Source organism: Stegastes partitus, unplaced genomic scaffold (assembly GCF_000690725.1).
Source record: "Stegastes partitus isolate 25-593 unplaced genomic scaffold, Stegastes_partitus-1.0.2 Scaffold51, whole genome shotgun sequence".
Classification (NCBI taxonomy): Eukaryota; Metazoa; Chordata; class Actinopteri; family Pomacentridae; genus Stegastes; species Stegastes partitus.
Window position 1 is genome coordinate 1100271 of NW_007577782.1, and position 14908 is coordinate 1115178.

The following is a 14908-nucleotide window of genomic DNA, read 5'->3' on the forward strand; positions in this document are numbered from 1 at the left end:
TCTCCAGACATGTTACCAATCTAACATATGCAGGACATTCTGAATAGACGTTTCCACCCAACTTCTCCAAGCCCTTCAGAAAGAGTGGGACAATATTCCACAAGCAGCACTGACAACCTCATTAACTCTATGCCTCACAAATTTGTGACTCATTACTGACTTGTGATTTCTGATCTATGACTCGACTCTCCAGCTGCTCATTATAATTTCCAAGATAGTGGGTGTTTTCATGATGTCCTTTCTGTTGTAGAATTGTGTTGGAACAACAAATATTTACTGGCCTATGTTTGAAAGAATGGATGGAATTTAATCAAATATTACATGTTGCATTTATATTTTTGCCAGTACAGTTTTGTAGTTTTGATAGATATGTTGTTTAAAGTGTTTTTGCTGCACCTATTAGTTGATAAATGTATAATTTCGTACAGAGCTTTAATAAAACACATCGCCACCTGCGAGCACAGCTGTCACCAAATCATCCTGGACTGAAATCTTACGGATTTTCAAAAACAAAAATAAAAAAAAGCAGGAATATGAGGCCCTACAGTGTATTAGAAACAGAGCGTCTACCATAAGGCTAGATATGTTGACATGAGGCACATGTATAGCATGGCACAGTTTAAATTACTCGTGCAACAAAAGCTCCACTGTTTGAGGTAGGAGGGAATGAAAGTGGAGACAGAAAATGGACTAATAGGTTAATGAGGTCATAACAGTAGGGACAGATGCACAGAAAGACATCCTGATGAGAACAGGTGGTCAAAGAAAAGGCAGCAGTACTGAGAGACTAGAGAGACCAGTGAAAGACAGACAGGACAGTGAGATGGGGGGTCTTGTTTTTTCCTGCTTTGCTGCCACACAAACTCACATGCACTACAAGACACTAACCTCTTGGATGTGTACCCACATGCAGAACACACAGGCAGTCACCCACACACGGCGTTGGCACGGAAACAAATGTGCAGATGTAAACAAATCTGGAGATGTTAGAGGTCTCCACATGAAAAACACAGTGCAAGGTGAATTAAAGAAGCAAGTTAGAGACCGAAGCAAAGAAAAGAAAAGAAAAAAAAAATGAGGCTAAAGTCTATAAATATTTCGAACAATGGATTCACACAGAGTTTAAGTTTTCAGACCAATTATATCATTTCCCCTGGTGCCTGGAGCTTCACAGTGTAAACAGTCTCTCATTTGGCAACGCACATTCAGTCTGAGCGGGAGATGAGAGGCTGAGTAAAACCGCAGTGTACTTTTGGCTGCTTAATGAGGGCAACACCCAGCGCTGAGGTTTTTGAACCCTACCAATGGGTCAGAGAGCTCACACGAGTCCAATGGAGTCAAATGAAAATGAGGTAGTAAACATTACATAAGAGAATGACATGGCATATATTTGCTTGATCTGGAAATGACGAGATATTAAAGATCAATGTCTGCGGCTTTGATATTTTATGTTTTGTTTTCCCGCTTTCTGTCTTTCATCCTTTTGCTTTTTAGTGCGTTCTCTGTAATGATTATTTAAAATCATTTAATTCCTACCAAAATCACAAGACTGACACTTATCCGAAATACATCTTGATGTCTTATCACAGTACTGCACACAGAAATTATTGTTTTGTGTAAAAAGGTGGTATGATGATGAGAAAAAAGGAGGTTCAGCTGCGCACAACAACACAGAAATTCTTGGAGATAGGGAGTCTGTAATTAGGCCCCTCTATCCCTAGCATGAATTAAAGCGTTTGAACAGCACCCAAGAACTCCGGCACAGCTGCTGCTGAGAAAACACACACCTTCCTGTCCACATCATTCACCGCTCCCTCTTCAATTCGCTCTTCTCCACTCTTTTTTTTTTTTATCTTCCAGCTTTCTCCCCCCTTCAGCGGCTCCCCCTCTGTCATTCACCTGCACTTTTTCTTCAACACCTTTCTCTTTCATCCACGTTCAATCGGTGGTGCCTCTCAGTGCACTGCAGTTAGGAGGAACATTGCCCTGTGAATTTCTCCTGTGATGCTGAATCTTTGATGTGACCTCTGGTTGTCTCTCCTCAGATGGACCCTGTCCAGAAGGCAGTGATGACGCACACCTTCGGGCCACCTATGGTGAAGACAAAGCGGCCAATCATCTCCTGCAACGTCTGTCAAATACGTTTCAACTCAGAGGTATGAGATCTGAAGTAGCTGAAATTAATGGTTTGCTTTTATAGCCATATCCCACCAACTGGCTGCTTGCTAAACCCACAACACAAACAGCTGTAGAGAGAGTGATAGTCAACATTTGAAGAGAGTACAAACATTAGTATGTAGTGCTTACTAGTTTGCTACCTGCAGTATCTTTCAATTACTGCAGAAGTTTGAATTATGGTTCGCCTTCAACTTGCAATTAACATAGGTCGGACAGGATGATATGTGTACTTCAGCTGCTAGGCAAGACTTTGTGATCCAACAGTAAGCTTTTATTTCACAGTTTTATAGGTGCATTTAGAATTATCAATCCATCCATCCATTATCTATACACTGCTTAATCCTCACTGGGGTCACAGGGGGGCTGGAGTCTATCCCAGCTGACTCAGGGTGAAGGCAGGGGACACCCTGGACAGGTCGCCAGTCTATCACAGGGCTACACTTAGAGACAAACAACCGAGCACACTCACATTCACACGTACGGACAATTTAGGATCACCAATTAACCTCAACATGTTTCTGGACCTTGTGGGAGGAAGCCGGAGAACCCGGAGAGAACCCACGCTGCATGGAGTACATGCAAACTCCACGCAGAAAGATTCCGGTGCCCCCACCGGGACGCGAACCGGCGACCTTCTTGCTACGAGGCAACAGTGCTACCAACTGTTTCACCATGCAGCCCACATTTAGAAGCCTGGTCTCAGTCCTAATTTGTTACAAACTGCCATTTTTCAGTGTGCAGTATAGTTTACCAGATCTATAAATTCCCTGAATTTCAGAAATAAATGCCATAATACCACTGTCTAAATTCTTCCACTGGTGTTGTTCCTTTTATAGGCAGCCATGTTTGCCCTCTATTAGCCCCGCATAACCAGAACATTCTCCTGCACTCACACAGTGGCTACATCTCATCATTATTCTGCTATAGGGAGGAAAAACTCTGGCATGTTTGTATTTCTTTAAACCAATGACAGTCGTCCTGGGCACTGCTATGCCCAGGATGTAGCAATGGTGCCCCCTAAAAATGCTGTTTTGGAGGAACATTTACAAGCAGGGAGGCAAACACTGTGATTAAAATGGCAAATTCACCACATGATGATACAAGTCCTCGGCACAACTTAAATTTAGTTAGCTAGCCTAGAGGTTGTTGTTATTTCCTGTAGCAAAGGGACTTTTGACAACATTAACATGTAGATAGGGGAATGGGAGGAGAAACCTGTGTAAAATTCACAGCCAATGGCAGGCTTATACCCACATCTGCATCTGGTAGGTCAGACTAGACGTGACATGTTCCTAATATTGTGGAAAAGCATGTTTTAACCCAAGTCATGATCTTTTCCTAATCTTGACCAAGTTGTTTTGGTGCTCACACTTCAAACTGTAAGTAAAAATTAAACTGGAGTCACAAAATAAAGCAAAACTAAATGAATAAATAATGATGCAACCCTGGAAACAAACCTCAGTCTCCTGTGTGAAAGACCTGTAACCCATACTTCCCCTGCCCCCCCAACCTCCTTATGGCACTTTCAAAAACTAGATAAGCTCTTATCCATCTATTGCCATTGAATATTGGTTTTGGTGGCATTGATGCCACCTTGTACTCAGACACTAGCAGCTTTGACAAAATGGCCATTGATGCCAGGAGAATAAGAACAGGGTTGAGCCACTAGGTTTGTTTCCCACCTACAAAGCCAGGGCTGTGTACGAGCACTGGATATGTTTTTCTACACAAATACAGAACAGACAGCTAACATGCTATGAGGAGACATGCAATATATTTGACAAAAAGTGTGTTAGATTAGAATCTCTGACTTTACTTAGAAGTTTCTCTGCAAGAAGCTAAAGTTTGAAAGGTGCAGCGGCCACCACGGGGAGCAGGAGTTTACCGAATGTCCAGTTGGTTGAGGAAATTCATGTAACCTAAGAACATCCTACTGGTATTTCATAGATGCCCAGGGCACTGCACCTGCACGCTGCACACATTAAATCATGACCTGCAAAGTTAGTAGTTTGGACCCAAAGTAGGTTGGTGATTGATTGCACAGCTGGAACTGGCGAAAACTTGGTTCACAGTTTCCCTGCTCCAATTTTATCTTGTCTGGACTGAAGAGTGCGGGGGAGACAGAGAAATCCCTGTTCGCTTAATTTACTCCGTGACTGTCTGATAGGATTTTTTTATGTACTGCTACACTCCAGTGTCAAAGTTTTGAGGGTAAATTTTGTCACAAAACTTTGCATCATGACAAAAGATAAAGAAAGACAACAAACAAACTTCAGGAAATTTGCAAAACCTTTCTGTTTGTGTGCAGATATTTTGTTGGATTGAAATGTGCATCAGGCTTAGAAAACATGTAAAGAGTTTATTTGCAAAAACAGACAACTCCATCTTCACAAACCTTCAGAAAACCCACTTTTCCATCCTCTACCTGAGACAATATCAATCAAACTTAAGTTATCTCTATTTTTGTCATGTCATTTCTACTGAGTCAAATCCACTCAACTTCAGTTTGATTGATTTTATCTCAAGCAAAAAATCTGAAAAAACTGAGTTATCTGTTTTTGCAAATGAACTCTTCATGTCCTCATAGGAGGCTTGTGAGGACACTAAGACTGGTTCTCAAGTCCACTCAAGATGAGGTTTTAATGGACGGTTGTAAGACGTGTGAGGGTTGGTGTGAAACAGGAGGATGAACCGCAGCTCGTCCTCAAAGCTATCTTCATGCTGAGGAAGCGCATTTTCTGCATTTCGCTCTTGACAGGCAGCGGGATGCCAACATAAGGCAGATGGACTGAAATAAAAGGGGGCCAGAAGTGATGAAACTTTAGAGGAATGATATGAGTGTCTCCATTAAAGAGGCAGAAGTGTTAACGGAAGTAGAAAAGCAAATAACTCGTAATGTGGGCATCCAAAACGCAGCTACCGGATGACATGATTGACGTTTTATGTGCCAAGTCCAGGGCCTTTTACAGTGTGTTTGCGTTTCTAAGTACATGTGTGCAGTGGATATATTTTAACGGCCAAGACTGCTTTTCCTTCCTAGACGGCACATTTCTTGCCACAACATTTCTCATCAAGTTGCATCTATGCATTTATCGGCAGAAATATACGGCTGATATCTCAGATCATCCCAGAAAATAAAACAGCTCAGGCTAATTTCTACGGTCAAGTCTCGAGCTGAAGATGTCGTGCAGCCGAACACTGAGGTTGAATCAATGTAATCAATATCGAAAAGGCCTCTATGGATGGAAAAATCCTGGTGTTTATGACCTGACACTGTAATCTCTAACTCAAACATGAGCAGAAATCAAACAAAAGTCCGATATACAAGCTTGGCTAAAAATATGATTGCATTCCGGTGATGAAGTGCTAAACACTTGCACTCTAAATGCAGCGGTGTGTAAAGGACACAGGCAGGGAGGGAGTCATCTGAAACTTGTGTAACACTGCCCTGTTCTCTCTGCGAGGGGCCGCTTAATTATATCTTCCCTGCTCAGACCTGCATGTTCTCACATGGTCTACATGAGCATGGGTACATGATTGAGAAGTGCTTTTATTTACTTCAGCATGTTCATATTTACATACTAAACGCCTGGGAGTTCACTGAATCTGCATGTATGAAAACGCTTGGCGTCTCATGTCGCTCCTGCGTAATGCAGCAAGAAGCCAAATACTGAGCCACCTGTTTGTCCAGCCTGCTGTTTTACTTGTGAGCCGCGGCGTGCATCTGCTCTGCTGCAGCTCTACAGCACTTTCCACCGTAACCCGAGAGACTGGGAGCTTAAAGCACGGTGGACATTCTTTAATAATGAAGGAATACTCTGCTTACAGTACAGTGCTTGACTTACTCATGCTGTCTGGGCTGTGCTGCAGTTCAAAGGCAGGCAAACACTCATTATTTTACATCAAGTCCTCTTTAGGTCATAAGACATTAAAGCATATTAATAAAACCAACATTTTTCTTTCGTGTCTATCTCTGAGGGAGGCTGGCTTTTAATGGAAACTGTCGAATACAAAGTGAAAGAGGCAGACGTTGGTTGATAGTGGTCATTGAGGAGCAGGTGCTTTTCACTGCTACTACACCCGTAGCCCCACATGTTGTAATTATAACACCGCAATTCATTTCAGGCCACAGAGGACAGATTAGCCTGCCAGTGTTCGGCTCAGCTCTGCTGCAAGGTTGACGTCACACCATGCTGCATTAGCCACCGTCACCACTGCTGTACCATAGTGGACACCTCTCTCTCTCTCTCTCTCTCTCTCTCTGTCTCTCTCTGTCTCTCTCTACCCTCTCTTTCCTTTCCCTCTCTCTTCTTGTTTTCCTTGGGCACATACAAAACTGTTACTATCTCCTGTCTGTTTGGCAACTTTTCATTTTCCTTGTCAGTTTTCACGCTCTCCCTCCATGGGGTTACACCGTATACCATCTCCCTCTCTCCACCCTCTCAAGCCTTTTTCCACCCCCTCTTCCTGTCGCCGCTGTCTGTCCTCCGTACAGTAGATTTGGCTGCTAGACCGGCTCTATCTGCTTTCTGTGCCTTTGTCGCTTTATAGATAAAACATCAAAGCACATCCTGCTTAGAGAGAAAAGGGATTTTAGAGACATTCACTTGCTCTCATTTTCTCCTTGAATCCCATTTCTGCTTCTTCATTCATCTAAATCCTCCTTTCCATAGGCGCTTTCGCAGCTTCTCTCAGTTCACTTTATCTTCTGTGCCGAACATAATTTATATTTTATCTTGGTTTATTTTATATTTACCTTTCCTCTTAGCTGCAATGATCAGATGACCTTAATCAATTTTGACCCCATTGTCTCTGCTGCATCCCACCCCCACCTCTGAACCTGCCATCTATCTTTATGCTTGAATTGATGCCGGACCTTCATTGATTTCTTAAGACCAGACATTGAAGGTCATTATGATGGTGAAAGTGTCAAAGCTCAAGCAGAAACAAAGCAACCAAAAGGGAGAGGCAAATAAGAAGAACAGCAGAACGGAATCTGGATTGCAACGAGAAGACTGACCGTTGGGTATTTCTTCCTTTTGAGGTCGCTGCTGTCATATGTTTGTCGACTTGTAGGCCTTCATCTCCTTGTCTAATTGTAGGGCTTTGGGGAGCAACAGCCAAAGGAGTAGAGTTACACAGGCAGAGCTATATCTGCCTTTCTGTCATCACCAATCAGGATGAGGGCTATATGGGTGACTATCATCGGCAGTTAATACCACGGCTTACAGAGGCATCCTCGACACGTCCCAGTCGCCCCTTTTCCTCAGAGCCCTCAACATGTACCTGCTTTATGTGGGTCCCTCTGGCTTGTTATTTACATAATGAAGCATATCTAATTCCAGAAGGTGTTTGTTTGTGCGTACACATGCACATAGAGTCACATACACAGTCTTGTATTACTGTATTAATCAGGAGCTTACAGGAACTATATTTATGCCCTAACACCTCACTCTTTCCTTTGATTTCATTTGATGGTGCACATGTACATGATATCTGGACTTGGAGGGTAACACTGATTTCCCAGCCCAGTATCTCAAGGAAGTATTTTCATATTGGACAGTTCTGCAGTTCATGATTTACGTCCAGTGCCAATGTTAAATACCAGTGCAGTGAGCCTTTTGTGTGGCAAGGCAGAAAGTAAGGGTGTGGAGTTTGAGTTGGTTTATGGTGCGTGACAGATTTTGATGCAAGACAGAGTTGGCACCAAACACACACCTTTTTAATTGCAACCACCATTTTTCCAAAACCTAAACCCTGTGATTTAGTTGCCTAAACCTGATCATATCCAAACCATAGCAGATCTCTGTGCCTAACTATAAGCATATTGTCATTTGCAGCTAAAAAAAAAAGAAAGAAAAAAAAAATCAAAGAAAATGTTGTCTATTTTTGTGGATGCATTTTTAATGAATAGATGCCTTCAGTGCTCAGCTCATAAACATTGTGTTTTCTGTGACTGCTTTACAATGAAAGCCATAATGTATCTTGCCAGTTGAATGCATTTAATTTGAAGCAGCAGCAGTAAAAAAAAAAAAAAAAAAAGTTCTGTTTGTAAGAAGAACCATAATGCAGCCTTGATATGTCTGCAGGAGAGTGAACCGTGAACAGTGAGGCTGTTATGATTATGATATTAAAAACAAGACTTTTAGATTAAATCCATGTATTGTTTTTGGGAATCCCTTTTCTATACAAATAGCCCATTCACCCAGCTTGGAAGTTTTCCAATTTTATTGTTTTTTAACATTAAATCATAGTCAATTCAAAGTAAAATGAATAATTGCAAATATATCCCCCACCCACCACCCCTCCTCCCTTCCTATGAGTATTTACTAGATGTACTGTTGGCCAAAATATAAATCATATTTGAGCTTGTGTGGATGGACCTCAGTCAGCCGTGCACATCTGCCACACACTGGAGTTTTACCACTGCTGACAAACATTCCCACATCATGATGCTGCCACCACCATGCTTCCCAGTGAGAATGGCTGGTCTGTGACGATGTGCAGTGTTCAGTGTCTGTCAAACATAGCGTCTAGTCTGATGGTGAAAAAGCTACATTTTGGTCTAATCAAACCAAAGAACAGTTGTTGTATGACATTTCAACTGTGGAAGCTTGTAACGCCTTCAGAGGAGTCATAGTTGTCTTGGCGACCTCCCTCACTAGTCTCTTTCTTGCACATTCACTCAGTTTTTGAAGTTTGCCTCTTTAGGCAGATTTATGCATGTGCAGTATTCCTTCCATCTATTAGATTAGATTAGATTAGATTAGATTAGATTAGATTAGATTAGATTAGATTAGATTAGATTAGATAGAACTTCATTGAATGATGGATTTAACTGTATTTGATCATTTTCTTGTGCCTATGCCCCTACTTTTGCTTAGCAATAACCTTTACACTGAATTGTTTGGAGTGTTCTTCTGTCTTTGTGATGTAGTTAGAGTCAAAAGCACTGATTCACCCATGACTGGACCTTCCAGATACAGATGTCTTTATAATGCCATCATGAGAGAAACATTCACATTTTACATTTTTAATGAACTGACATTACTTTGCAGAAATCTTCTTATGCTTTGACATAAAAGAGCATTTTATTTAAAATTCTTATCAAAAGCAAAATCACATTGACAATGATTTAATGTAGAAGAGCAAATAAAGAGGGAAACTTCCAAGACGTGGTTAAAAATTTTTATAGGCACTGTAGGGGATGTGAGCCCCTGACACTGACAATGATGTAACTGCAGAGTATAAATCCACCATAAACCAAAATAATTTTTATTTATTTATTTATTTATTTAAAGGGTTACTCTAACTTGTCTCCTTTTACCTCAGCTGTATCTTTGCTCAGCTAAAATCTAAACTCCACACCCCAGTAGTAAGGACTGATTTAACTGTCCACAACTCGTAATATTTCCAATTTACTGCATTTTGAACTGATCCTCTTAAGTGCACACTCATGGACACCAAGTTTTCTCTCGGTAGCTGACTGTCAACTGTCCCTGGTCGCTCACAGCCCTCCAGTCCATTTTAGATAATCCCACCACTCAATAATCATCATCAGCTCAGCAGGCCAGTTCAGTGATTACACCAGTGGTGAAAGAAGACAAGAATATTCTGGAGGCTAATCTTCCCTGACAGCCTCATCAGCACATCATAGCTGCAAACCATCAACTCAGCAGCCCTTCACTGTAATGCACCAAAAACGCAGGGTGCCAGCATATATTTGAAATTTTGTGAGTAGTTATTATTTTCATCCATTGTTCAGTTTAACACTTAATAATGCAAGGATGAATATCTTGGTAACAAACACTCAGTTTTTTGATACAGTGTCACAGTAAAGTTGACCATTTAGCCCTTTTAGTCATTTGTGTAAAATTTTGTCATAATTAGTGCATGAATTCTTGAATTATGGGCCAAAATGTGTTTTGTGAGGTCACAGTGACCTTGTACGGTCAACTCGAAAACATAATGCCTCTGGCTGTCGCTGGTGCAGAAGCATAGAAATGCAATCGATGCAATGTCTAAAGAACATTTAGCCGTAGCTAATTTGCAGACCTTGCTCACGGTCACTGCTACAGTTTTAAACATCCACACCTGGAAGCTGCATCACCAACCGCAGTCTTTAGCTGATGGTCACATATAGTAAAACTGGACATTTTAGGTGCTGTATTTGCCACAAATGTCTCATTAGTTGTTGTTGTAGGAAACAAAAGCATCGTTCTTTCACTCTTCAGTCTCTCGTTTTCATTCACTGATCTTCTGAGTTTCAATCATGTTTTCCACATCTCATGATCTCATCACTACTCTTAACAGCAAAGAAAAGTTGAACCATGTGCAGATGGAAGATTTAGGTTGGAGTTAAGAAAATCATCAACTGGACTCAAAATGCACATGTCTTGTGTTTAAAACTTTGGAAACAGAAATATTAGAAGAAGGTGTTCAGTATAAGCTTTTTCTTTGAATTTGCCTGATAATAAACAACTGATAAGCCCATCTTTAGCCACATATTTTAAATGCTTTGGATTATACATGTAATTATAAGGAAAAACAGCAATATACAGCTGACTGACAATGAGAAGACACGTGTCTAATCCTAGCAGGAGCATTAGATGGTCTATTGGAATCTGGGTGTTGACACAAAAAAAAGATAAGCCAACCATCATGGTGAACAAACTAAAATGTTCTCTTAAAAATGGTAATAAGAATCAAATCCTGTATTTCAACTAAACTTTGGATATGTCTTTTGCCAGAGCCAAGCAGAGGCCCACTATAAGGGGAACCGCCACGCTCGCAGGGTGAAGGGGATCGAGACATCCAAGACACCTCGTCTGCAAGATGGTGACAAGCAGAACCCTCCCCCTCCTGCTTCGCCCTCCCCACCCGGCCCTTTGCCATCCAGTCCTGAGCCTGATCCTAATCATAATAAGCAGGGTTAGTATCACCAGTAAAATATGATGTTACATACATGCACAGGAGTCTGTCACAAACTGGCACACAACACAACTGCAGTGTGAAATGATATGACGTTACCAGAGAGGTGTATTGAATCTACAAACCTGCAAATCTTAAATATGGAAAATAATTTAGTATTCATTTGGAAAAACCTTCTTCAGTGTGTAGCTATGCAGATTTAAAGATTCAGGAATTCATCACACAGTTAAATTTAGATGACAGAAAACAAAAAGTCCCATCAAGCTAACATGGCATGTCACACTGTGCTGGTCAGAGCTGCTGGCAGGTCCAGATGGACCCACACAGCAGCCGTCAGGGAAACAGAGGTTCAAGCACAGCACTGCTGCTGGAAGGGTCACATTATAATTTTCACTCTTTCATCAGGGGTTGGAGGGTTAATTGCATGATTGACGGTTGGTTTCCAACAAATGATTTACTGATGAGAAAACTTTGTGCTGTTTACAGACGACACTCAATCCTGTCCCAACTCTAAAGAGCCACCTTTGACCCCCAGCCGCCTCCCAACACCCACACTGAGCTCCGCAGACACCGAGTGCGCCCTCCTGCCTTCTGTCAGCACGCCTTTGCCGTCCTCTCCCTCCCCCTCTGCAGCCCTCAGTACCCCCCCTGCTGACCCAGCAGCGGCTGGTCTCCCTGACACCCCGTCCCCAGCACCCAGCCTGTCTTCAGGAGAGTCAGAGGAGGAGAAAGCCAAGAAGCTTCTCTACTGCTCCCTGTGCAAAGTTGCTGTTAATTCCCTTTCTCAACTGGAGGCACATAACAAAGGTTAGTCCAACACAGCTTCATCGTGCACAATCTCAAGAGAAATACGCATCTACAAATTATGCAGTACGAGCATTCAGTAGTTCACTTCAGAAACACTGAGGCCTCTTCAGAAGGGGTTCTTCACTTGCTCTGCATTTTTCAGTTTGTAAAACTAAAGCAGGTGCATTGCTGCCACTTAGTGGTGTGAATGAAATGTTAAAAACATGATTTTACTGGATCTAAATGGGTGGTGATAAAAACCTCATCACCTAGATTACATATCGTCTCACAGAATCAGCGCAATTATAGGAAAAAGCTTCCATGTCAACCTAATAGGTTTTATAACAACTGGAGCTGCAGAGTTTGTTCTTTGCACTGTTAAACATGCGCAAGTTGAGAAAACCATCTCATCACAAGGTCCATTTAACAGCCGTTCTGGAGATTTCAATCATGTCACAAGATTCTCAGTAGGTAGCAGATGTTCACATTTTCATTTTTTAATACTTTAAGGACTTTAAAAGCTGAGGTTAATGGTTCAAGAATAGCAAGAACAGACAAAGAAAATCTTGCTAGAAACATTTAGCACATGCACTACAATGCAACATGGCCTCATATGGAACTGTAGCTAATGCCTTTCTTTTTGTTCTGCCCAGGTACCAAACATAAAACTATCCTGGAGGCTCGAAGTGGACTGGGACCCATTAAAGCGTATCCACGCTTGGGTCCTAAACCCAGCCCTGAGCAGGGAGGGGAGCTGTCCTCTGACCCCAACACTCAGGAACGTACCTTCCACTGTGAGATCTGCAACGTCAGAGTCAACTCTGAGCTGCAGCTGAAACAAGTGAGAAACCCACATATAAAGACCCAGAGTGAATTATTTTACATGCAATATCAATATTCAATATCTGGCTTCTCTCACATTTTCTCTTCCAGCATATATCCAGCCGGAGGCATCGGGATGGAGTTGCAGGGAAACCTAATCCTCTTCTCAGTCGGCACAAGAAGCGCACAGACTTTATGGTATAGATTCAGTTAGTCTTTCTCACTGTCATTTCAAATCGCTAAAGTTGTTTTATGGTTACTTATGATCTTCCCTGACTTTCTTAAAGGAACTTCCAAAAACTCTGGGGGCCGGACTTTTACCAAATCCCCTCGCTGTTGCTGCAGCGATGGCAGCGGCGGCATCCTCAAATCAGCTGGCACTGCGTCCTCCAGGCCCGGCTTCCCACCCTCACCCCCATCACCACCTCCTACAGGGAACACATCTCAGCCTGCTGAGGCCGGCCCCGGGCCCCATCCGCACCACACACGGGCCAATCCTCTTCACTCCTTACTAATGGTGAAAGAAAGAGAACGAATCAGGAAGAAGCACACTGTGAATTGGAGGCCGGAGACTTTGTGCCATCAAGAGCCAAATCGGCTGGTGTGGCTCCAGCTGGTGTTTCATTATATTTAAAAAAAACAGTGAATATAAACACGACTCTTCATGGTGCATTGTGTAGAGATGTTTGTTTCCATCCTCTCCAGTTTCCCTTCATCACTCTCGTCACTATCTGCCAACGATCACACCGATTCTGCAGATACTCTGAAGAGGAACTTATACAGTTTCCATCGAGCACGGACTTCTTTGAGCATCCACCAATCTTCAACTGACTAAATATCTTCATCTATTATGTGATCCATAGCCTCAGACTCAAAACCCTACCTCTCTTATGTTTTTAATGCTCATCTCTGCAAAGACTCATCACGTATCCAAAGCATTAATGTTATCAAACATGCCCACTGGGGTTAGACATAGTAGCTGCCTCTGAAGTTAGTTGGCATCATACCGTAGCTGTCACCCTATAGAGGACTGTACCACTGTAAAGTTCTGCTTTTGTGGCCTATGAAGAGAAAAAGGTACCCACAATTCCCACACTATTTCTGCAGTATCTGGCAAACTTTCTTTGCAAGCTATGTCTGCATTTTCACAGCTACCCTATGTGATCTATCTTTACCTCTGCAGGGTGCAAACAGGAAGTCAAAGAGGAACAACAAGTGGGTACCAATTACGCAACGTCTTAAAAATGAAGTCATGCGCACATTAATTACATTTGTGGTTTGACAAATGTGGAGTTGTTATGAGGACGTAATTGGCTACTGGTGCACTATGCAGCTTTTAGAGTTTTTTGTCATGGTGTGTGTTAAATGCAGTAAGGCGGGAGAAAATAATAAGCAGATAACAAGAAGAAAACCCCATGCGACATTAGTTCCTCTCTGTAAGATATGATGCCACCAGTCAGACTGTTTCTCCAATCATCTCTAAATGACCACTGAGAGCAAGCGTGTGGATAAAAGTCTCACAAAGCACACAAGTAAAAGTCTGTGGTGAGAAACCTACATGTCCTAAATACATTTAAAAGGTGATTATTACTTTTTTTTTTTTTCTTATCTGCACCACAATACGCAAAACAGAAAGGTTTTAGTGTCTTAATGGAATAACTTCAACACTGTGAGCACAGCAAGACAGTTGACTTATGAGTCTAGAAGCAGGTAATTGCAATACATGCACATAAGGAAGACCACATCTCATCACAATCAGAAGGAAACTGGAAACAGTGGGATGAAAGACACCAGCATTGTGCTATTAAAGGAAGAGAAAAGGACCACATACACAGATTAGTAGTTGTATGCAAAAACAATAAGAAAAAAAACCACAATTTTTGATAGTATTGTAGGACTGTGTTGGGATAAAAATGTTTAGTTTGTCTGCTCTGCCATGTGTACTCCAACCCTACATCACCCGCAGTGAAAACGGTCACAATGGCTAGTGAAACATTTAGGGGGAAGCTTTAGGAAATGGAAACTGTAGCAATACTTTAAGCACTCCTACTAACTTTTCTTGTTAACTGCAATAAAAAGAAAATGTCTACAAATGTATTAAATGTTATTTAGGAGAAGTGTATTGAAACGTTGCTGTAAATGTAGATTATTAAAAAATGATTCACGTTGGGGCTTCCTAATTGTTAAATTT

At 41.8% G+C, this 14908-nt stretch overlaps 1 protein-coding gene across 3 annotated transcripts in view; it reads left to right on the forward strand.

Annotated features, from left to right (window-relative positions):
* Window positions 1–14296, forward strand: part of LOC103376609 (zinc finger protein 385A-like) — a 36931-nt gene extending 22635 nt beyond the window's left edge. For 2 of the 3 annotated variants that reach the window (XM_008307036.1, XM_008307037.1), the window contains exons 3-8: window positions 2046–2156; window positions 10929–11109; window positions 11596–11916; window positions 12549–12736; window positions 12829–12915; window positions 13005–14296. In XM_008307036.1, the coding sequence (XP_008305258.1) occupies window positions 2046–2156; window positions 10929–11109; window positions 11596–11916; window positions 12549–12736; window positions 12829–12915; window positions 13005–13232 (1116 nt within the window). In that variant the 3' untranslated portion in view covers window positions 13233–14296. The remainder of the gene's footprint in view (window positions 1–2045; window positions 2157–10928; window positions 11110–11595; window positions 11917–12548; window positions 12737–12828; window positions 12916–13004) is intronic. The other variant, XR_521328.1, reaches the window with a different exon arrangement.
* Window positions 14297–14908: the final 612 nt, after the last annotated feature.